At 36.3% G+C, this 25,871-nt stretch overlaps 1 protein-coding gene across 2 annotated transcripts in view; it reads right to left on the reverse strand.

Annotated features, from left to right (window-relative positions):
• Nucleotides 1–25,871, reverse strand: part of TBC1D15 (TBC1 domain family, member 15) — a 137,493-nt gene that overhangs the window by 46,925 nt on the left and 64,697 nt on the right. Inside the window, exons 6-11 of one of the 2 annotated variants that reach the window (XM_006882569.1) lie at nt 24,086–24,188; nt 23,245–23,295; nt 22,761–22,958; nt 16,925–17,053; nt 16,320–16,423; nt 13,752–13,846 (exon numbers count right to left, since the gene is read on the reverse strand). In XM_006882569.1, the coding sequence (XP_006882631.1) occupies nt 13,752–13,846; nt 16,320–16,423; nt 16,925–17,053; nt 22,761–22,958; nt 23,245–23,295; nt 24,086–24,188 (680 nt within the window). The remainder of the gene's footprint in view (nt 1–13,751; nt 13,847–16,319; nt 16,424–16,924; nt 17,054–22,760; nt 22,959–23,244; nt 23,296–24,085; nt 24,189–25,871) is intronic. The other variant, XM_006882570.1, reaches the window with a different exon arrangement.

Below are 25,871 nucleotides of genomic sequence, written 5' to 3' on the forward strand. Positions count from 1 at the left end.
GTATAATATATGTCTGTTTTAGATCAGTACTCTTATTTTCTTTTGTTTATGATGTTGTTGTTAAGTGTCACTGAATCATAGATGACTCATAGTAACCCTATGAACAAAAGACTTGAACACTTGTACAACTTTCATCATTTCTCCAAGTTCACTGGGTTTCCAGAGGCAAGCTATTTCAGAAGTGGATGCCACTCCTGCTTTCAAGCTTGTTTTAATAGGGGAGCTCCACCAAACACTGTCGACCATGGGTAACCATTATCGCATTTGACACATCAGTGTCACAGCATCCAGCATCACAGCAACCACAAGTTACCTCTGTACAGCAAATGAACAGACCAATGCTATACAACTTAGATGTTTTTGTTTATTATGTACTACATTAAAGTTAATAAAAATAAGCATGTATGTATAAAACTATGAAATTTTAAAATACAAAAACACATACCAAATAAATCACACTATAAATGTAAAATTTCTGTTAAAAGTGTCAAAATGTTCCAATTATATTCAATAGTTGATAAAAGGCTCCATAATTTTTTTAAACTCATACACAATTCATGAGTTTACACAATGAGCTCAAGAGGTATCTTAAACATGGCAAAAAGTTATTAATACCTTAATAAATTAGCAGCATTGCTTTCCTCTCAGGACTATTTAGTAATGCCAAACCAAGCAGAAAACAAAAAGGATAAAAATAGATAAGAATGAGCGAAGTATTATCAAGAATAGAATTATTGGCGGTACTAACAGTTAAGCATTTGAATACTGTGCAAAAGATTCGTGTTTTGAACACACGCTTAAGAGCCTAAAAATGAAGTCCTGGTGATCACCTTCCAAAAGATGGTAATCTTGAAATCCCCATCAATTGTATTCTGGAAAATATGGGATCATCAGATCTAATCAAGTCAACAGACACTAACACATGAAAAGAACTACTTCTCTAAAGAAACTATATGTACTTAGAAAAGAATGCCTTCGTGGTAACACAACTCCCCATCTGACCTACTATAGCTAAAAGTAGCAAGAAAAACACTGTCATATGAACTGATCCCAACTTAAAATTGTCTCGCTAACCTCAAGTGGCTTCTTTACAGTGCTTGGCAATCATACTCTATCTCACACCTCTATTCCTCTGTCTTACATTGTCTTTTTCTTCAAATCTCCTATTCATAGCTCTCAAAAGAGGATTGATTCCACTTTCACGGGGGGTGGGGGATGACAGTCATCTAAAGAGAATTTCCACTCCAATCACATAAATATCTCCAATTATGTTTCCCATCTCTTTATCACTATAAGTGAGTTTTCATGATTTTTACTGAGACAAATTCTCTCTCGTATGTGGAAACGTCCCTACTTGCCAAGCAGTGCTTTGCCCTATTGTCTCTTGTATCTTTCTGCAGTTTTACCAACTTTTCACCTCTACTGGGACATTCCCATCAAGACTCAACCATACTGGTTTTTCTCACAATAGAAACTTCTCTTAATCTCCTGTTGTCCTCTAATTACAAACTCTTCCCATTCCCTCTCGAATTTAGTTCAGTAAGTCTGTCACACCTATCACTCAACCAAAGCTCATTTGCATAAAAAAATCCAGTGATTTACTATGTTGTGCAATGATAAATTCAAGTCTTCATCCTACAGCAACTCAGCAACATCGGATCCAATCTCTCCTTGAAATGCTTTCTTCATTTAGCTTCTAGCATTTTTCTTCATTTGACAGTACACTGGCATATTTTCCCTCCTTTCCTCTATATGCTCATTCTAGTCTTTGTTAGCGTTTTTAATTTTTCAAACTTACAAGGTAAAGTGTCTCCAGGATTAGTTCTTATCTCCTCTTCCCTAAATCTATGCACTCCAAGACGACTTTCATCTACTTTCTATAATTTAATTAGTCTCATAATTATCTATAGGCCAGTAATAACCTTATATCCCTTTCCTGCATTAATGTCTTATTCTATGTATTTCTACATATTCCACATATTTGTCACCAACATCCAAGAGGCATCTCAGATTTAACACATCCAAAACCAAAGCCCAAATATTCTCTTCCAAATTTGCTTTCTCTCATAATCTTTTCCCTCCTGTTGTTCAACTCAACTCATTGCCAGCAGGTCAGAAACTCATAGCTGACCTTCCAGCAGGTTTTCTGAGACTATAAATCACATGAGAAAAAACTGCTGATCTTTCTCCCATGGAACAGATGGTAGGTTCAAACTACTTGCCTTCGGACTGGCAGCACAATTTCTTACCCGCCAAGCAACTACAGCTCCCACCAGAGCTGTAGTTAGGTGCTATCAAATTCCTTCCAACTCACAGATACGTGATGTACAACGAAACAAAATATTGTCCTGTCCTGCTCACAAGCTTTTGCTGTTTGAATTTATCATTGAAGCCTGAGTATCACCGAGTATCAATCCACCAATAGTCTTCCTCTTTTTTTACTGTTTTCCTAGTATGCTGTCTTCTCTAAGAACTGGTCCCTTCTGACAATATAACCAAACTATGTGACATGAAATATCATATTTTGTATGTTATAAATATTGTCCTTGCTTTTAAGGAGTATTCTAACTTTATTTCTTCTAAGATAAATTTGTCCAGTCCTGTGGTAGTCCACGGTATATCCAATATTCTTCACTAATACCAGAATTTAACAGCATTGATTCTTTGGTCTTCCTTATTTATTATCCTGATTTCATATTTAAGATGTGAACAAAAGCATCATATAGCTTGAGGCAAGAACACCTTAGTCCTCAAAGTGACATCTTTGCTTTTGAACATCTGAAAGATGTTTGTTGGTTTTGTTTATTTTCAGCAGATATGCCCAACATACTACAGCATTTGGTTTTGTGCTTGCAGTTGTTATAAAGTTAATAAAGTTCCAAGTACAGGGAAATCTTTGACAACTTCAGTATTTCCTCCATTTTTTGTGTTATTTTCCAATTATGAAGATTTCTGTTTCTTGATGGTACGATATAATTCAAAATGAAGGCTATAATCTTTGGTCTTCATAAGTACTTCCAGTCTTCTTTCAGCAACAAAGTTGTATCACCTCTACATTGTAAATTTTTAAGAATTATTTATCTAATCAGGATGTTGCATTCTTCTTCAGATTACTTACACACTTCTCCTGATTTTAAGCCACACAATAGCCCCTTATTCTAGTCAAATGACTAGTGTTCTAGACTTTCCATTCTTCACAACATTATCCACAATATGCTTTGACCGGCACAGTCAAATGCCATTGCACAGTCAGTAAGACATTAAGTAAACATCTTTCTGTTATCTTCAATTAGATAGCCATCTTACATCAACAATGATATCCCTTATTTTTGGTCACTTCTGAATCCAAGTTTAATTTCCAGCAGTTTTCTATGAATGAATTACAGCCAAGTAGCAACTCTACAAGTTCCTCAATCTAAACGTAGTGGAGTCATCCTTAAATCTTTCTTCTCTCATGTGACACTGATTCATCAGTTAATCCTCCAAAACACAAGTCAAAAATAACAATATTGCACATTAACTCACTTCCCCTCCAATTCGGACTCACTCACTCAAGGACACCAGCCTCCTTGCTTGTCATAGAGCACACAGAGGTCTTGAGACAGTAACAATCCTACAGGATTCTGCTCTCATCTGCCCAGAATGTCCTTACCCAAAAGCTGAATGACACACTTGCTCCATTTCTTCAAGTCTCAACTCAAATATTAGCCACTCAATCTTTACTCCTGGGTCAAGCAGTCATCACCTCTCACCTGAACTGTCACAATAACCTTGGTCTATTTCCAGCCTTGTTCCCCCTACAGCTATTCTCCAGACAGCATCCAGAATGATCTAGTTAAAACCTAACTCCAATCACATCATTGTTTTTTTTTTCTCAAAATGCCCCAAGGGCTTTCATTTTATTCATTAAAAAGTGCAAGTTTACCCAATTACAAGGTTTGTACGCAACCTGCACCTATTCCTCTACTAGTGTTATCTCTATTTTCTCTTACATTTTGAGACTCTGCTCCAATTCACACCATGACTGTCACATTCACTTCTTTGCTGTATTTCAAAGACACAAAATTCAAAATTCCTGATAGAAAAGCATATTTGGTACAAGCTGTTCCTGTCAGCATGGAGTGTCTTTTACTCATGTAAGTGCATAATTCATTCATCTCCCTTTACCAAATACTTACTCAAATATCACCTTTTTAAAAAAATCATCTTGATATAAGCCTTCTCAGATCAATCAATTTACAACTGCAAGAATACACAAAATAAAACAACTATGAGATATCATCTCACCCCAGTCAAAATAGCAAGATTTAACAGAACAGCAAACAACAAATGCTGGTAAGCTTGTGGAGAAACTGGAACCCTTATTCACTGTTAGTGGGAGTGTATAAAATGGTGCAACCACTGTGGAAGGTGGTATGGTGCTTTCTCAAAAAGTTGCAAATAGAGATACCATTTGACCCAGCAATTCCACTACTGGGATTATATCCCAAAGAGGCCATAACTGGCATCCTAGCAGATATAAGCACACCCATGTTTATCGCGGCTTTGTTCACAATAGCAAGGTGATGGAAACAACCTAAGTGCCAATCAACAAACAAATGGATAGAGAAGCTGTATTATATTCACACAATGGAATACTATGCTGCATTGAAAAGCAAAGAACTCATGCAATATTATTAAAAATGGGTGACTCTGGAGGACATTATGCTGAGTGAAGTATCCCAGTCACAAAAGAACAAATACTGCATGGTGCCGTTGTAACAGGACTGACCTTGGGGTTGGGGGGAGACTGGAAAAGATGGGATAAATAATAATGTATACTGCATTGAAACCGATGAGGGAGAAGACTGTTTAGAAGGGGTATGTGATTAGGTATTTTTGTCATGACAGGAGTCAAGAGCAAAGGCTACATGGTGGAGTGGACCTGAGGGAGGGTTTTTCTTTTACTTTTCCAAAAGGGGAGTGTTCTGGGGGAGGAGGGGGGAGGGGAGAAAAGTGCAACAATGAATGAATGGAAATCCAAAGTGTGTAAATTTTTACTGAAATTAATAATAAATTTAAATTAAAAAAAAAAAGAAGGCAATGGATTTATAACTGCTCATGCTAATAACACTACATCATGGCATGGAGGAGGAATAGCGGAACTGTATCCACATTTACAATATTCTTCTCACCAAAACCATTTATGGAAAATAGGAACTGCATTGGAACATGTATCTCTGGATTGGAAATGATCATATTGTTACTATTTTTAGCCTTAAAAGATCATATTGTTCAAAATTATTTGTTATATATTTGTTTAAATTTTTCCCTCTTTTAACAACTGGAATCTAGAGGAAAGAGAAACGACCAGAAAATGGCCAAAATTATTGGGGTGGCTACTGCTGCCAGTTTAGGGCCTGTGTCAGGAAACTCTTACTCATAAACAATGCCACCCAAAGATAATAAAGGAGGTCAGAATTGCTTCCACTGTGGAAAGCTGGGCTACTTCAGTAGACAGTGTCACAGACGAGAGCCACAGAGAGGCAAGGGAGTAGAGAGGAAGCACCCACTCTCTTGCTTTAAGTGTGGATCTGAAGGACACATGGCCACGGACAGCCCACATCAGGTCCTCATGGCTGAGAGGACTGACAGGCCCCAGCTCCCAGCTGGAAACAAAGGAGGACACTTCAACGATTCAGATCCTCCCAGAAGAGCCGTGGGTGAACATTAACATTACTGGTAAGTATATTCATTTTCTCCTGGACATAAGAGCCTATTATTTGGTCCTAAAAGCCTTCTAAGGCCCCAACTCTTCTAATTATTTCTTAGTTGTTGGAATTGATGGAAAACCTCATAAGCAGTTCCTTACTTCATCTTTGCCTTGCATGTGGACTTCTGAGCTGTAAAACAATCCAGTAGTAGATGGAATTTGGTCCAGGACTTAAGAACAATAAATGACATAGTTGAGCCTCTACATCTTGCAGGTCCTAACCTTTATAACAGACAAAGTGCTAGTCAATAAGCCTTTATTTTAAGAACTACCTTTCCTCTGTAACTTGATTTGTGTCACTGTTAGAACCTCTACTTGGAATATTATTGCTTTTAATTTTTGACTCATGTACTTTTAACTTGTTAGTTAAATTTGTGTCTTCTAGACTGTAACATTTCCATGATGCATCTTCAAGGATATGAACATGTATGGCTAAGCACAATTGATAACCGTGCATCTAAATTCCAAAATCAATCTCTACAATAATCTACGTGTTTCCTATTGCCAAAGGGGCCTTTTAGAGTAGTGACAGAAGATCTAAACCCTAAAACCTACAGCATCCCTTTTCAGCAGGAAGCAGCTAAGAGAATACGCTGTCCCCCTTCCTTATGAATCAGGGTGAAATCTTTCTCAGGGAGGAGTAATAGGGAATGGCAAAGGACACACTGACAAAGGAGATTAATCAGAACTGGTTTTGACAAGCACTGTGGCAATGGGACAATTAAAACAGACTTTCAAGGGGGAAAAAAAGAGAGAGGAACAAACTGGGGGGGATAGAGAAAATAGTGCAACAATGAATGAATGGAAATTAAAAGTCTCTGTAAATGTTCATTAAAATTAATAAATTTTTTTTTAAAAATTTAAAAAGTACACACAAACTTCCTAAGCCTCTTCACTATTTAAAATTATTTTTCTATTTAGAAATTATTATTACCAAATCACATATTAACTTGTTAACTGTCTATTTTTTCTCACAAGAATGTAATTTGAGTACAAGAATTAAATCTATTTTGTTTACTGATGAATCACCAATGTCTAGTAGAGAGCCTCTACATAATTGGTAACCAGTCAACATTTATTAAAGGAATGAACATTTAAAATAATTAATGTGACTTTCAAAAAGATATCCTAGAACTAGTGCTCTAAAGAATGGCCTTCTCATCAATCTCTTAATTCTCCCCTAAGGTGATACTATCTATTCCAATGAATTTATATTGTTAATAGCTAAACTTGTATTTCCTGTCCAGACAACTCTATCACTAAAATTTAACATTCCATTTGTATGCCTCATATTAAAGTATACATATCTAAGTTCTACTTTCATCATTTCTCCACTATTTATCTGAAAAGTAGTGCTACCACATGTCAATTTCAAGTCAAGAAACAGTCCAATCAATTCTTCCCCTTCCCTTTCTCCTTCAAACCTCATATCCAATACAGTTTTGTCATGTCCTTAACTTAAAATTCCTCAACAGTTTCTCAGGATACTTAAGAGTAAAATCCACAAAGCCATTATGCAGTCTGTAAAACCTAACCACAGCTTATCTGCATAGGTTTTGTTTTAAAGGATTAATTTATACCCCTTTTTCTCATAAAAATAGAATTTTTCTGATTGAAAATGTCTTACAGAAAAATGTCGTAAAATCAGCTTATTACATGTATAGCTACTGGTACTGGTAAAAAGCATGGTATATGTGAAAGATTAATAAAAAATTAGATATGAGTATGAATGAGCCTGGGCTATGTTATCAATTAGATGACCCAAGACATTAAGTATTTCTAGATGTCAATTTCATTATCTACTAAAAGTGAGCAAATTTAGTTGAAATATGACTCAATTAAAAATAAGGTTTATAAAAATTAAAAAATACTTCCTCTAACCTCCTAAAAACAGTGAGAAGAGTACATTGACGTTGAGAAGACATGAACCCTCACCACTACTCCTTGACAAACATAGAAGGGAGAAGGTACTGGGGCGAGAAAGTACAAAGCCTTAAATATTTCCATGTCCAAGGAGAAGGGGAAAAAAAATGTTCAACATCCAAGAAGCGAAGAAAAAAATAAAATTAAATTAAAAAAAAAAAAAACCAAAAAAACCCCCACAAATCCTAAATTATCCTACTGAGACAGAAAAATATCAGAGGGAATAAGTGGATAATTTCAGTTAACTCAGAATTCCCAAACTTTAGACTTAATCCAATGAAGCAGTTTCTTTTCATATAAGTTACTCTTGTAAAATAATAAAATTTTCAACCAAAGGTTCTGTTATCAAAAAAATCTCAATAGTCATCTCTCTATATACAAAAGCTGCCAAATCTATCAGTTATGCTGTGCTTTCCAAATAACTTCAAGAGAATTTTTCTTCTATGGGAGGTGGCTAGTGGAAACAGTGCTGATAGCAGTACTTAACTGTCTTTATTTCTGAAGCCACAAATATGTTGTTGTTGTTATGTGCCGTCGAGTCGCTTGCGACTCATAGCAACCCTATGTACAACAGCCCTAAACCCTGCCCTGTCCTATGCCAATCTCACTGTCCCCAACACACCCATCCCGATTATCCCAGTCACTGAATCAATCCACCTCATAGAGGGTCTTCCCCTCCTGCACTGTCCCTCCACCCTCCCAAGCATGATGTCCCTCTCCAAAGACTGGTCCCTCCTTACAATATGACGAAAGTATGTCAGACTAAGCTCAGAATCCTTGCCTCCTAGGAGCAGCCCGGTTTAACCCTCTCCAGGATGAATCTCTTTGTTTTCCTAGCAGTCCATGGTACCCTCACTACTCTTCTCCAGCACCATAGCTCAAAGGCATCAATTCTCCTTCTATCCTCCCTAGTCATTGTCCAACTCTCTGATGAATAACAAGTGACTGCAAAGACCATGGCCTGTATCAATGCACCTTAGTCTCCCGAGAGACACCATTGCTCTTCAGGACTTTGGAGAGGTTCGTAACAGCAGACTTTCCCATTGTAATATGTCTTTTAATTTCCTGGCTGCTGGTGCCAAGAACTGTGGAGCCAAGCAGACTAAAGCTGTGAATAATCTCGATCTCTTCACCATCCAGCCTGATGTTGCCAATTGGTCCAGTGGTGAGAATCTTTGTCTTCTTGATATGGAGCCTCAATCCATATTGAGGGCTGCAGTCCTTGACCCTCTGCAGCAAGTGCTTCAAATATACAAATCTAAATAAAACGTACTCCACACCTATCAATCTCTATGCTGAGTAAATTAGCCAAGAAGCTGGATTCTAATAAGGAGGAGTGTGGCATCAAGATTGGAGGGAGACTTATCAATAACCTGCGTTATGCAGACGACAACCCCTTACCTGCTGTTAAGTGAAGAGGGCTTGAAGCACTTTTTGCAGAACATTAAGGAAAGAAGCCTTAAGTATGGATTGCATCTCAATATCAAGAAAACAAAGATTCTTACCACTGGACCTATAGGTAGTGTTGTGATTTTCAGAGAGAAGATTAAAACTGCCAACAGCTCATCTTGCTTGGATCCACAATTAACACCGTTAGTACCAGCAGTTAGGAAATAAGGAGATGCACTGCACTGGGAAAGTCTGCAGTTAGGGACCATTGCAAATTACTGAGTAATAGTAATGTCAGTTTTGAGACTACGGTGCATCTGATTCAGGCCACAGTATTTCTGATTACTAGCTATGCAGCTGAGAGCTGCACAGTGAATAGGAAATGACAGAAGAATTGATGCCTTTGAGCTGTGGTACTGGAGAAGAGCACTGGACATTCAATGGTCAGCCAAAAGAACTAACAAGTATGTCTCAGAAAGGGTGCATCCACAGTGCTCTTAAGAATGATGAGGTTTTGCATCACATACTTTGGACATATTGCTGAGAGGTGCTAGTTGGAGAAGGACATGATGTTGGAAAGGACGAAGGGTGAGGAAGGAGAGGAAGACCCTCAACTGGGTGGACAGATACAGGGATTGATGCAATGGGCTCTTGTGTGTCAGGAGATGTGAGGATGGTGCAGGAGAAAACAGGGTTCAAATCTTTTGTTCACAGCGTCACTATGAGTTGTCCTCGATTCAACAGTATCTAACAACAACTCCTCTCCAACGCCACCCTAAAAGGACACAGAAGCGATTTAACAAGATAGCTATCAGCATTAAAAGCAGGTTCTGTATTTACTATGCAACCATTAGGAAAGTCATTTCTGCTTTCAGTATTTCTATTATCTATAAAACAGAAAATGAAATAATTGATCAGAAAGAGATATGCATACTGCATGTGTCAAAAAAAGTCCTAGGATTATTGTACTACCTGTTAAAAAATAAGCATTCTGGTGGTACAGGGAGTAAGAAGTTGTGCTGGCAATTAAAAGATTGGAGGGTCCAATCAATCTTCTAACCACTCTTCAAAAGAAAGATGGGCAACCTCCTCCCAATTTATAGCGTTAGAAATTCAACTGAGGATCAGGTAAGTGTGGGTCCTGACTACCTGCAAACGAAGAGTTGTTTACTTTGCTTGCATTTGTTTTGAGATTATAACTACATTTACTAACTATTCCATTTTCTCTGGTATATACCCATAATCAGGCCTTTTACTACCATGAGGAAAATTAACTTTATCCATAAAACCTATACTCTTCTTCAAGACAATATATTCACTAACTTAATAAAAAGAATTCAGTAGATTTGAATGTGAAAAATTATAAAGAAAATGCAAGTGGTGTGAAGCACTACATGAAAGGACTCTTCAATTCATTCATTAGACTAAGCTGTCCCTTTTAAGGACATCGCATCAACATGTGAATAAAATTTAATCATTCTCAGACACTTGCTGAATTCTCTTTTTAGATATTAAGCACAGTCTGAAGTTAAAATGAAATGGGGGGGGAGACAATAAACTTTTTTAAAGTGGAGGTTTTATTTAGAAAAAGCATTCTAAATTATAAGCTTATTCAAAGTATCCATGTGGACAGTACATGTATATATTGTTTTACCCATCTGCCCTTTACTTCACTTTGAAGATAATGTGGGGGCATTTTAAGTGAAAGTTTTGTGGCAGCCCTGCTTCAAGCAAGTATAGTGCCACTTTCTGTCACATTTGGGAATTCTCCAATAATTCAAAGTCTTTCAAAAAGCTGTTAAATATTTACTAGCCTACAGTATAGAATAAACATAACTTTCGTATGTACCAGAAAACAAAAAGATTCATGTGACTCACTGCACTACACTACCTGCTTTGTCAGAGAAATGAAACCAAAGTTGTAATATCTCTGAGGTATGGCTGTATCTTAACTGTGTATAAAAACATTTTTTTTTTCATAATTTCCTCTGAAGCAAGCCTTAAAGGAAAGGTCATTAAGTGCTATCAAGTTGGAACTGACTCCTAAGTGAACCTCCAGCAGGTTTTCAGAGGCAGTAAATCTTGCAGAAAAAGACTGCTCAATTTTCTTCCACAGAGCAGCTGGTGCATTTGAACATTATGCCTTTGAGTTAGAAGTGCAACTCCTTACCACAAAGCTACCAGAGCTCCCTAAAGAAAATAAGAAAAATGACATTTAAAGGCGTTAAATGACCTTCCCAAGGACAGAAACTAAGCAACAGAGCAAAGATTAAAATCTAACTTCTTCCAAAATCTTGCCTATCATTGCACTGAGCTGTAATTCTGTAGCACAAAACTACCACCTGATACCTCCTATTTGGATTCATATAACATATATATTCTGAATTCTGAAAAGAAAAAGAAACTTACTTTTTCCTCAGCCTCAGATACATTATCAAAGTTCTTTATTTAAAGTTTCTAAATGGTACTATTTTTAAAGTGAAGGCTGCCAGGCAGAAATGTGCCACAATTACTTTACACTCCTAAAAATAGTGCTGTACTCTATCCCAGTAGGTTCACGTATACAAAAGGGTACACTCTGAACACTAATTTAGTAATTATATAGTAACATATAATGAAAGCAAATCCATTGTCACTGAGTCTATTCTAACTTATGACAATCCTCCACTGAGTTTCTGAGGTTATAAATCTTAATGCCAACAGTCCACTCTTCCAAGGAGCAGCTGGTGGATTCAAACCACTGACCTTTCACTTACCAGCCCAATAAGTAACTCACCAGTTGCCTAATAAATAATTGTTGTTATGGGCAGTTGAGTCACCCGCAACTCACAGCAACCATATGTACAACTCTGAAGCCTGTCATGAGCCAGTCTCACTGATTCCGATACACCTACCCCCATTGCCCTAATTACTCCATCTCATCCAAGGTCTTCCTCTCCTGCACTGTCCCTCCATCCTTCTGTGCATGATATTCTTCTCCAAGGACCAGCCTTCCTGACCACATGCTTAAAGTATGTGAGATAGAGCTTCAAAATCCTAGACTCGAAGGAGAAACTTGGTTTCACCCTCTACTTGTTTTCACCCTCTATTTGTTTTCTTGGAAGCCCATGGTTATGTTCAAGACTCTTCTCCAGCACCACAACTCAAAGTCATCAATTTTTCTGTCATCCTTAGTCATTGTCCACCTCTCTGATGCATAGAAAGTAACTGAGAAAACCATGGACTGGATCAGGATTGACATAGTTGTTTCTCAGTACTCTGGAAAGGTCCCTGACAGCAGATTTACCTAATGCAACTTGTATTTTGATTTCCTGACTGCTGGTGCCAAGACTGTTGATTATGGAGCCGAGCAAGCTGTAACTATTAACAGTTACAATCTCTTCTCCATCCATAATGATTTGGCCAGTTGGCTCATACGTGAGAATCTTTGTCTTCTTGAAGTTGAGCTTCAATCTATATTGAACGCTACAGTCCTTGACCTGTTGCAACAAGTGCTTAAGGTCCTACTCAGTTTCAGCAAGCAAGGTTGTATCATCGGCATAATGCAAGTTGTTGATGAGTCTTCCTCTAATCCTGATGCCACATTCCTCCTCATAGAGCCAGCCTACCAGATGATCTGTTACACATACAGATTGAAAAGGTATGGAGATAGGACAAACCCCTGGGATATACCCTTCCCGATTCTGAACCATGAAGTATTTCTTTGCTCTGTTCAGACAACTGAACAGTATAGATTTTCCATAAGCACAATCTGGGATTCCCATTCTTCTCAGAGTTAACCACACTTTTTGGTGATCCACACAGTTAAATGTCTTTGCATAGTCAATGAAGCACAGATAGATATTCCTCTGCTGCTTAATTTTTCAATACAAAAGAATTTATTTTATAATGAAATAGAAAATAAGAAGTGTTTTAAAATTAGTTCTGTAAGTACAAAAAAAGCAAATATTTTTTAATTAATTCATGGATCAGCAAATTAAATACACCAATACTTTGTTAAGACATTGATTACATTTATATTCTTAACAGAAAATAAACAACTAAAAACATTAAACACATATTCCAATATACTTTCCAATTCTGAATTTTCTCTAAACAAACTATGTAGGATCTATCTTCACTTCTTTAATCTTATTGTGCCAAAGTCATCTGGGGAAATCTTAGCTTCCATTCACTGATCATTAAGACGTCAGTTGCCAATGAAATCATTTCTCTCATCCTCATTCACTGGAGCTAAGTTAACAGAGAAAAATCCCTTTTGTTTCTTAGGCTCCACAAAGTGTAGGGAAAGCGTTGTTTTAATAAAGCAGAAGAAAGGATGCTAGGGGAGGAGTCTTTTAGCAGAGCTTCCATTACTCCAGAGAGGATGCTACCCCTCTAATGCAGATAGATGTTCATACTTTCTCCACCAATGAGCCTCCCCTCTTCCAAGGCCTTTTACTGCCTTCATAAGACAGATAACAGCATGTCTGCTGACATCATCATCAGAACCCCTTAAACAATCCCTCTTGAGCACCTAGTCAGTGGCCTCTGATATAGTTCCATTCTTAAGACCAGAACCAAAGGCCAAATTATTCATTAGAACAAAAGACTAGGCAAAGGGGTTCCACACCTTAAACTAATGACAATTACAATATAAATCCCTCAAAATTGTTAAAAAATAATTACAAAAAAAATTAATAATTACCAATAAGACTTCTATAATCTCTTAATCTTGAATTTCTCTTTTCTTGTTCCTCACTGACAGATTTCCACTGTAGTTTCATCCTGAAATATTCATCACTGAAGAAGAAAACAATTTTAGACCAAAAACAGTTATTTAAATTTCTTATCTTTAACAATGTTAACAGAATTTTCTAAAAACTGTATGTCAAAAAACATTTATGAAGCTAGTGGGATAAAGGTCTATAAACATGACAACATATAAAAGAGCTCTGATAAGTAAAAACAAGAGAAAGTAAAATGTTATGCATGCCAAAAAGGTTTTATGATAAACATTTACAACTCTTGAAATCATATCTAAAATTATAGTAGTCATTTTCCTTAAAATATAGCGTGAGTTATTTGTCAGTGTGTGACTGGCTTTAAATCAAAGGTTAGTAACCTAGAGCGCAAATGATGGTCACTCCCTGTCCAAAGATGAGAGGAAAAAAAAATTCAAAAAACAAAGACACGCACACACAATTAGTACAATGTACTAAGGGACCACATAAACTTCAACCTCCACAATCATGAGATAGTAAGAGCTAGGTGTTATCTACCTACCTACCACTACTGAGCACTCTGAGAGCAATTACAGTAATGATCCCAGATACACTGTGTATATGTGTGTTGGAAATATGAAATAAAATTCAAAATAATAAAATTACCAACACTTGCTGCTGAATGGTAAAGATATAAACGCCCCAAAATGTCTACCCTTGCACTAAGCTAGCTGTGTTCTTACTGGACATCTTTTTCTAGTTTCTTCCTGGAATGAGTGCAAACTCAAAACAAGTGATGAGTTTCCCCTTAAACTAAGAGTTGTGCACCATTAGCATTTTCCGTCAGCCTATGTAATTCTTAAAACTTTGCTACGTATCAAGGATTGCTTGTGTAGGGAGTGTAAAACAGCTGCTTCCCCTTATCTTCAGAGAAAGCCAGTCCACTGCCACTGGAGCTCTGCAGGGCTGCTTCTCCCTCATCAGTAAGTTTCCCATTCCAATAAACTAAAACCAATGCCTTTTAGTCTATCTCAGAGTTAGATTTTTCAGACTGCCAGTAAACATGAACTTTGAGGGCCTGTCACTCTGGGGAGCAAACGCCAACAGCTAGTCCAGTAGAGATTAGTGAAACACCTAAGACTATGAACTTACATACCCTTCAAAATTATCTCAAACCTACAGCTCAACTTTCAGTCAAAAGAAGATACAAATCTTTAATATAGTGAACAACAGCACTAGGGAAATAGTCACTCCTTACACAGTCAATCACACAAAAGGTAACCACCACCAAAGTTAAAGCTCAGAAGGCAAGAAAAGAAAGGACAGAAGGATCACTGTAAAGGATAATTTCTAATAAAAACAGCAATGTGTCTACGGTTCAGCACAAGATAAAATTTAATGAAGTTTGGGACTTTATTCTCTGAATGTGTTTCCATGAGTGATTACCTTATCTGTAATAAGATTCAGCATTGTGTTTTGACTTATCACTATTTACATATTTAATTTCCATTTTTTTACTCCTATAAGTTAGTTAACTAGGAAATGGTTTTATTCAGGACCATTAGTCTCAAGTTAAGCCTATGATCTCATATTCTGGGCAAATGTTACTGTTTTAAAAAGTAAAAGGGATCCTGTACTAAGAAGGAAAGCACTATTTGTGGAAAGGTAAATCAGTTCCCCAAGTAGGAAACACTTTAACTCTGGGAAGAGAGATAATATGTCAAATGAGTGGCATCTGGACACAGTTTCTAGAATATAGTCACTCTTTGTAGAACAGGGGCACTGTTTCCGTAGTAAAATGTATCTCACTGTCTTCCAAATATGCTAATAAAGTACAAATTAATGAGCAATCATCTCTTCTCATTGGATAACTCGTTGGAAGGACTGATTATCTAGTTATTAATGGAAACAATCACAGAGAGAAGAATGCTGTTACAATGTAGGAATTGTAATTAATGTCACAAAACAAAGTCTCTTTGAATGCAAAGCTGATTGGTACTGTAAACTTTCACTCAAATCACAATGAAATGTTAAAAATAAGTAAGTCTGAAAATACAAAGTAAGTCTAAGGCTAGACTGATGAACTAAGACGTACACCTGTAAGTAGAAGTGTTTCTTTTTCAAGTCTGAGAAGTAAACAGAGTATTCCGAAAAATTAATGAACGACTAGTTTCTATTATAAGAGCATGAGAGAAATCATTTACAGACAATTATTATAAATAGCAAATTCACTTCTCATGAGTCATTTTAGGTTACAAATTTTAAGGATAAATGTATTTCAAAACATGTATAAACAATTCTTTCTCTTTCAAAATGAGAAAGGTTTGTACAAGATTAAACTTTTTACCATCTTTTTTTAACACATTCATGAATATGAGATCCTTTTAAATAAATGTTTCTGGTTTAAAGCAACTACAACAATCATAATTTTTCAAGCTATAAGGAGGAAAACAAAATTATTTTCCCATTTCCCAAGCTATGCCAAATCCTCATCTACAAATCCTATTGGCCAAATTATTTTGCTGATAAAGACACGAAAGGCTATTACTTACGTTTTCTGTTTTTGTAACTGAGTTCTTTCCTCCTTGGTACTATACCAAGGAAAATAGCCCAGAAGAAATTTCCACGCTTCTTTTCTCAATGCATGGCTAAGTCCCTACAGAAAATATTAAACATGTTAATGATCAAGAGAACACTACAAAGCTTGCATATAAATAAACATGATTAGTATTTAAGAAATACTTTCATGAAAAAGAGTAGTTCAATTTTGTGTACATCTAGTTATTAACTTCTAGATTTTGATGATGTCAACATATCCCAGAAAGTTTACACCTTAAAGAAAGCTGCAAAGAAAATTACAAATAGTAAAACTGGTAAGTCTTTTAAGTCCAACTTTACTGGATAAGACAACCACACCAGAGTGCAAGCATCTTTTACATAATTCAAAATACCCGAAGAAAGGAACTCTATCTTTCTGTAGGCCTAAGGATATGTGCCTTTTCCCTGGCCCAGGAAGACTATAAGTACCTTACTCTGCCCCACTCAACCCAGGATCTTAAGGCATCATTCATCAAAGAAATCAGTGTTCATTACACCTTTTAAAAAAAGAAGCCTGAATACTAGCAGTTTATATATAAATCCGTATTCTTTCAATTACCCCTCTGAATATCATGTGTTTCATGTTATCCACATTTAAAATTCTTCCTTCAGCGTCCATATTCTTAGTCCATTCTTCCAGTGATATTGGCTCTCTTCTTTGAACAACAGGTCGCTCTCCCAAATCAATCTAAAACAAAACAAGTAATAGTATACTTTTAATCAAAATAACATGTTTCTGTATTTTATACAGAAACAAAATCTAAAATTCTCTTCCTTAGACATGAGTTCTAACACTTTTAATATTTTCCCTTATTGAGTTTGTAAGTTATAATGATTAGCATTACATCCTTTTGCTGTTGAAATATTCAAATAAGTGGGTTACACATTAAGATAGGAAATCACATATATTAAAAACAACACTTGTTCTTTTTAAAAAATGTTGTTTACTATTCTGGATTTTAATAATATAACTGCAGAACATTCAACAAGTAAATTCTATAAACTTCACACTAAATGATACACTCTGATTTAAAAGGAGAAAATATGTAATTATTCCATTAATCATATTCTAAAATTAGCTTTTCTTCCAAATTGAAATTTGCAGTTCTCAGAATTGAATCATGATCCATTAGCTTCATTTGGTATTTTCTACAATTTCTGATTCAATTAACAGATGTTAGTAATTTAAAAATACCATTTGCAAGATAAGACTTTTAATTAAGTACTATAATTTATATATTTGTATTTTTCTAACTATGTAGAAGCCTAGAATTATAGCAAATTCCAACTCTTTTCAGCATGTATGAAGATTTGCCATTCAGAATCAAAACTGATCTTACAAAAAAAAAGCCATAAAGCAATATCCTCATCAGTTACCTCAGAAAGCCAAGTGTAAAATCATGCAGATTAGGGGAAAAAAAACAGTGGAAATGAACAAATTCACTATTCACTGACTGCTACGTCTTCTAGAAAACAATTGGTCCATTAAAATAAAAAAGTAATTTCAAGACACAATAAAAGACCTAAAGAAGTGGAAAAATGTTTCCTGTTCATAGATAGCATGACTCAGTATTGTGAAAAGGACAATTCTAACAAAAGCAATCTACATGCTCAATGTAATACCATCAAGGATACCAAATTACTTTTCAAGAAGATTGAAAAAGAAACTGTCAAATTTATTTGGAAAGGAAAGAGACCCCAAATAAGCAAAGCAATTGTGAAAAACAAAAATGAAGTGGGAGGCATAGCACAGTATAAAACCTACTACACAGCAGTAGTAATTGGTACTACACAGCATGGTACTGGTACAATAACAGGCACACAAACCAATGACACAGAACTGAAAACCCAGAAATGAACCCAGCTATCTATGGTTAACTGATATTCGGCAAGAAAACAAAGCCTATCAAATGGACACATGACAATCTCCTCAAATTATGGTGCTGGCAAAACTGGACTGCTACCTGAAGAAAGCTGGATCAGTATCCACATCTCACACCATACACAAAAACCAACTCAAGGTGGATCAGAGACTTAAGCATAAAATTAATCAAAGATAAACGGAGGTTACGCTTAGGTGGCCTAGTCTATGGTATAAAGGGACTGCCAAATACAGGCAGAAATGCACAATCTGGAGAGGATAAAATTAATGATTGGGATCTTCTAAAGAGTAAATTCCTGTGTGCATCAAAACCTTTTTCCAACAGTATGAAAAGAAAACTTACTGACTGGGAAAAAACATTTGGCAGTGCCATTTCAGACAAGGGTCTCATGGCAAAAGTTTACAGAATCCTACAGGGCCTCCACAAGAAAAAGACTGGTAACATAATTACAAAATGGGCAAAAGACATGCAAAGAATTTTCAGAGGAAGACATCCCGAAGGCAAACAGACACGTGAAGAAATGTTCAAATTCACCGGCAATAAGACAGATGCAAATAAAAATCACAATGAGACACCATCTCACTCCAGTAGTAGTGGCAAAGTTTATCAGGACATCAAGTAATAAATATTGGAGAGGATGTGGCAATATAGGAACTTTCCTTTTTTTTTAAAAGACTCAGATATAGTTTACTAAAAACAAGGAAACTAGGCTGATGGGAAAATTACCTTCAAATGTGTAGAGAGTGCTTTGCAAGTCCCTATGGCGGGAAACAGCTCCTCATTCTCAAATTTGTCATCAAAATTGGTGGCCAATACCTTCACGTCCCTCTTCTGACTTTATTCCTCTGTGTAACTACTATCTGGGCTCTCCAGGTCCTGGGCACAGCTGCTGACTGATGGTGGGTTTGGGGCATTATGCATTCCACTCTGTCGGTGAGCCTAGTCCCCTCATGCTGGGAGCCTGCCTTCCACCTCAGCCAGGCAGGCCTCAAATTTCTGGATCTCCAGTGGAGTTTTTCTATATTTTGGCCAACTTCTGTCAATTTGTGATCTAAACTGGCTGGGTCTCCCATTTGAGGAATCTTCAGGTAGACATCTTTAATTTTTGTGATGGCATCTCTTTGATCCATCTCCTTTTGTATTTCTTTATTTAATTCACCGACCTTCTGTTGCAGCTTTTCCCTCCTCTGTTCAGGTGGCAGGCTGCTGAAATCCTCTGGTGTTGCAGTCCCATGCTTTAGACTCCTGAAGCAGTGGATTTGGGTTCTGGAGGTCATGAACTCGTTGAAGCGATGGGAGAGGGGTTCCTTTTGCTGCTTGGGAGACTTGAAATAGCAGAGGGTGAGGAAGCGGGGTGAGGTGGGCTGATGTGGGGATATTAAAAGGGAAATAAGCTTACCTTTTTTCCTTAATGAATAGCCATAACTTTCCTTTAGATTTTCCACCAAATTTGAGCTCCAATTTGTCTTCTCCTCTGGAATTGGACGTGTGCTTCACTGGCTGAATGTAATCCCTCAAATTTAATGTCTCCAGGAGGCTCAAACCCTGATTTATAAACTTCATTCACCAGCAGTGAATCATTTTTCTGATCAACTGAAACAGCTCCCTTTACTATTCCATCCAAGCATTTGTCTATAATTGGTATCACCTACCAATCAACTTTTGTACCTATCTTAATGGATTCTCCTATTCTCCTTTCCTCCATCTCTTTTATCTTCTGAAAGATGTTGAGTATGTGTGTATGGTAATATTCGTGCTGCTTATGGTTGTACTTTGGGGAACTTAAGAGTAATCTGCTTTGCTGTCTTCTGCCATTTGGTGACGTATTTGAGCTTGCTGTCGTGCCTTTTCCACATCAGCTTTTACCACGTTTATGTCAGCATCCATTTTCTCAAAATACTGTTGTACTCAGTCAGCCTCTTAGTCTCATTCAAATCGCCTTTTACTTGATTCAATTTGCTTCCAGCAAGTCTATGTGCTTCTGTGCTTTGCGTCCATCATGGAAATGCCATTTCCTCTCTTGCTTCATAGCATGCACAGTGGTCCACAGTGATCTGGGAGGTCATGTTCTCAGAGATCACTTCATGCTGCCCAGTGTAGTCGTTCATTTCATTCAGGGTGCGGAAGAATTTACATGTGTACTTAACTTGTATTCTTCCTCCTCCTCTGAGTTCTTTTTAGGTTGGTATTTCTTTGACAGAGTCCTGAGTTGCTTTGCACAGCTGAGTTCAATCTCTGTCCTTTCCTTTACACATTGGATATATTACTCAAGAATATCAATGTCCCACCAGGTGTGTTTTTCGAGATTGTCAAACTGATCCCACAGCTCAGTGCCCCAGCTCATGGTGCAGGGAGCACTGAGGGGTGCTCTGCATGGCCGGAGCAGCTCCTGCAGGCCCCACCGCAGCAAGACACCCCAGGTGAAGAGAGCCCTGTGCCTGCATGCCACAGGCGTCACTGCCCCATTGTCCACCTGCTCTGCACAGGAGCAGCGAGGGGAGGGGAAGATAGGAACTCTTATACATTGTTAGTGGGATTATAAAATGGTACAACCATTCTAGAAGCCAGTTCAGTGTTTCCTCTGAAAGCTGTACACAGAAATTTCACTTCTTGGAATATACCCCGAAAAAATGAGAACTGAGGCATAAACAGAGACTTGAACACCAATGTTCAAAGCAGTGCTATTCACCATTGCAAGAACACAGAAAGAGCCTAAATGTCTAAACACAAATGGATTGAGGAATTATGGTACATTCACACAATGGAATACAATGCTGCTCTTAGGAGCAATGATTTTGTAAATGATTACCTAACTTAGGAGCAACTGGAGAACATTATGCTGAGATCACTCAGTCCTCTAAGGACAAATACTGTATAAGATCATTATTGTAAAACAAGTATGAGACTCTAAGGTGGGGGGAAATGGTGGGAACAGAGGTATGACGATGGGCGGGGGTGGGGGTTAATCATAGATTGCAAAATCTGATGGGTGGAGGGGGTGAGTAAAGAAATGGGAACAATCTGGTGTGAAAAACAATGTATTTGAGCTTTTAAGTAAACCAGTATATAATAAAAATTTTATTTCAATATATAAAATTAATCCCAGAGGCATGCGGTTCAAATCCACCAGATGCTCTACTGGAGAAGGAGGGGACTCTCCTGCTGTACCAGTCAGATCCAATTTGACGGTACACACAAAATAGTAAAATAAAATATAAAAATAAATAAAAAATTAAATGTACACATATCAGGGGGAAAAACATCACAAACCAGTAATCAAAGACATAGTGATAACTTGAGCTAAGGACAGAAAAAAAGAGTTTGTTTTTAAGAAGTAATGATTTTACAAGCTGGCGAGGGTGTGGTGACACTGGAACCCTTATTCACTGTTGGTGGGAGTGTAAAATGGTGCAACCACTATGGAAGGTAGTATGGTGCTTTCTCAAAAAGTTGCAAATAGAAGTATCACTTGACCCAGCAATTCCACTACTGGGAATATATCCCAAAGAGACCATAACTGCCACCCAAGCAGATATATGCACACCCATGTTTATTGTGGCTTTGTTCACAATAGCAAGGAACTGGAAAAAACCAAAGTGTCCATCAACAAACAAATGCATAGAGAAGCTGTGATATATTCACACAATGGAATATTACACTGCAATGAAAAACAAGGAACTCACGAAATACTATTCAAAATGGGTGACCTGGAGGACATTTTGTTGAGTGAACTATCTCAGTCACAAAAGGACAAATACTGCATAGTGCCACTGTTGTAAAATGGGACTGACATCAGGGTTGGGGAGAGAATGAGAAAGATGGGATAAATAATGTATACTGCATTGAAATAGATAAGGGAGAAAACTGTTTAAAAGGGTATGTGATTAGGTATTATTGTCACGACAGGGGTGCAGAAAGAAGACTGCATAGTGGAGTTGGCCTGGGGGTAGGAATTATAAACAATGAAAGAAATTTTCTTTTACTTTTCAAAGAGAAGAGTGAACTGAGGGGGGAGGGGGTTGGACAGGGAGAAAAGTGCAACAATGAATTAATGGAAATCCAAAGTCTCTGTAACGTTTCATTAAAATTAATAATTTAAAAAACAAAGAAGTAATGAGCTTATGATGGTAAATTTGGCAACAATTATGGATTATGGCTGCACGTGATTAATGTAAATTTATGTCATTAAATTGTATATTTGAAAAAGTTGAACCGATAAATGTTGTCCTACACACACACACACACACACACACACACACATAATCTTTTTAAAAAGTTAAAAGAGATCTAACAATCTAACAGAAAAAAGTGTAAGTAATCAGTGGAGAAAAACACTCAAGAATTTGGTAGCAAGCCACACACTGGCTGTAAAAAAAGATTACTCAGCAAAAACATTAATGTTTATGGGGGGAAAAGGTAGATATCTACAAACTGAGTTTATATTTCTTAACAGTCAGTATACATTTAAAAAGCATTTCATCTGTTAATAGGGTAACAGCTGTCTATACTTACTTTTGTGATTACTTCAAATCCTGGTTCTTCTTGTTGATTTATTCTTAGACCTGGAATAGCGTCACTAAGAAAATCAGCCATTTCTGAAGGCGGTCGTTGGTGAGTAGAGGTATCACTGCCTCTCAAACTATCAAAAATGTAGTTTGTGACTTTTGAAAATCCTACCATAGTGGCTGTATAAGGATCCTTTTTAATTTTCTATGTAATAGGGAGAAAAATTAGCATTATTAACTTAAATTTAAAAAATAATAACCCATAATGGGCAAATGGAAACATTAAAAAGGGAGAAAAGGGAAAATCAGAACTAAAATAGTGTCTTCTAAGATTCTTTATTTTTTACTTTGAAAATTTACATTTTTAAGTGAATTCTTTCATTCTGTTAAACTAGTACTATAAATGACAAGTTATTATTATTGATCACATTTCAGATACATAAATGATTTGAAGCTTCATTTAATCTGCATCAGTAATAGATAGTGCTTACTTTCCAGTGGTGAATGACCCACAACAGGTTTCTTCTGTCTAGCAGTCCTGCCTTCACAAAAAAATATTTCTTGAGATATACACTATCACAATAATCTAATACAAAATTCCAACTCATTATAATTAAACATGAGATGACATTTTAATATAATTAATAATTAAAAGCAAATTAATTTGTTCTAGGACACTCGTCAACTAGAAATCAGCAAGAAGTTTTTCTATTGCTGACTGTCGTAGGGTTACTTCTAAGATCCAAACTGTCTATTCTTTCATATTTAGCAAATATAGTTGCCTTGAACTGAAGGACTGTCTATCTTTAAAATTATTATTTCCACAATAGAAAAAAATAGTCCCTTTCATTTTTATTTTAAATAGCTTTTATCTCTCTTATCCTCAAATCCAAGAGACTATCAGTACTATATATAGCACACAGTCAAGTATGTGTTGAATAAATAAGTAAATAAATAAATGTAAACAGAACTCTCTTTAATTTGCCTAAACTGACTGCTCATTAATTCAAAATAACTTACCCAGTGCTCCTAATTTAGATCAATAACTACAGCAATGAAAGTCTATTGATATTCAATTTCAGGATTATGATAAAAGAAACCTTTATCCTAAGAGTTAACTAAGAAACAAAGAAGCTTCTGTACCTTTAACTAATATGAACAATATTATTGCTACAAAAGTACAAAAACTAAAAAAAAAGTACAAAAACTCGTTCTATAAAGTTGGCATACAGTCACAAACACACCCGGCTCATTCTGTGTACTGAGATGAAAAGTAGAAAATATGTCAAATAATGGAATAAGATTAATGTAAAATAGATTTCAAAAACATACTTGTATTAAACCATATGCTGGTTCATCAAGAAGATTTTCAAAAGACTGTGAAAGACTCTTATTCTGACAATTCACAAGAAGTGTCCTTTTATCTTGTGGAGAGCTGGAAAAAAAATGAAGAGATTTATAGAAAATACTAGTATACTATATCAATTACCACCTGAATAACAATTAGTGCTATTTTTACAATAAAAATCTTCTAAATGTTCAGTTCTAGACCAGCTTCCTTTAATATTAGCAAATATTTGGTGGCTATTTAAATAAGTTTCAAAACTACATGAAACAAAATACTAACAAGTGTAAGAGCATTGAAGTGTATTTTTATAATAGTTAAAAGCCAAGAGTACTATATTGTAATGAAAATAAAATCCTCATTTAGAGTTACAGTACAAAGACTCTCGCAATATAGTTGCTTTTACTGTAATAAAAAAAATAGTCAAGAAAAGTTAAGACATTTTAGAATTTCATCAGTATTAAAATCATGTCCCATAGGAAAAATGTCTTCATTTAAATTGTTTTCAACCTCATTTCACAGTTCGGTAGGTAGAAATGCAGTGTTAAAAAACATATGCACACCCATGTTTTTCGCGGCTTTGTTCACAATAGCAAGGAGCTGAAAACAACCTAAGCACCCATCAGCAAAGGAATGAATAGAGAAGCTATGGTATCTTCACACAATGGAATACTATGCTTCATTGAAAAACAAGGAACTCATGAAATATTATTCAAAATGGGTGACCCTGGAGGACATTATGCTGAGTGAAATATCTCAGTCACAAAGGGACAAATACTGCCTACTGCCACTGTTCTAAAATGGGACTGGCATCGGGGTTAGGGGGAGACTGAGAAAGACGGGATAAGTAATGTATACTGCATTGAAACAGAGGAGGGAGAAAACTGTCTAAAAGGGTTATGTGATTAGGTATTATTGTCATGACAGGGGTCCAGAACGAAGGCTGCATAGTGGAGTGGACCTGGGGGGAAGGATTGTAAAACAACTAAAGAATTTTTCTTTTACTTTTCAAAGAGAAGAGTGTACGGGGGTGAAGGGGTGGGCAGGGAGAAAAGTGCAACAGTGAATGAATGGAAATCCAAAATCTCTGTAAATTTTCATTAAAATTAATAAAATGATAAAAAAATAATACGTTAATGAGTACTAAAGACATCAAAATATACTAAACATAAGTACATTATCACCATATAGAACAAAGTTATAAGATATACAATAGTACTACATCCACTATTATGGAGTCAAGGCCAACTCAAAGTATTGCTTCAGACACTCCATAAGTTTTCAAAGACTATAAATCTTTGTAGAGTGAGGTGAATGCCTCATTTTCTCTCACATCTGGCTGGAGGATTCACACTTCTAACCTTCAGGTGAACAGTCCAACAACTGATTCCCTGTGTCTCCATAGTTCCAATTCAGTTATTATTTTTAATCCTTACTAAACTTTGAAAGCAAGTCTATTTCCACATTTGTAAAAAATAAAATGGTTTCCAAATAAGTATCTAAACATAATCAGAAGGCTTGGCAACTTTTTCTATTTATTAAACTTGTAAGTTCACAACTTTTCTGTCTTGAAAATAAAAACTAAACGTGTTATTTTCTTGCTATCTACCTCTAGCTTATTATAGATTCTCAAGATAAGAACTTTAATAACAGTTATCTTGTCTCAATTCTAACATAACAGGATGAAACAGCAATGCTAAGAAAACAGGAAATCCAAAATATGATCTTTTTTATTAATATTTAGATTTGCCTTCCTTCTTCTTTTAATTTAAT

Source organism: Elephantulus edwardii, unplaced genomic scaffold (assembly GCF_000299155.1).
Source record: "Elephantulus edwardii isolate Elephantulus edwardi_28Jun2011 unplaced genomic scaffold, EleEdw1.0 scaffold00021, whole genome shotgun sequence".
Classification (NCBI taxonomy): Eukaryota; Metazoa; Chordata; class Mammalia; order Macroscelidea; family Macroscelididae; genus Elephantulus; species Elephantulus edwardii.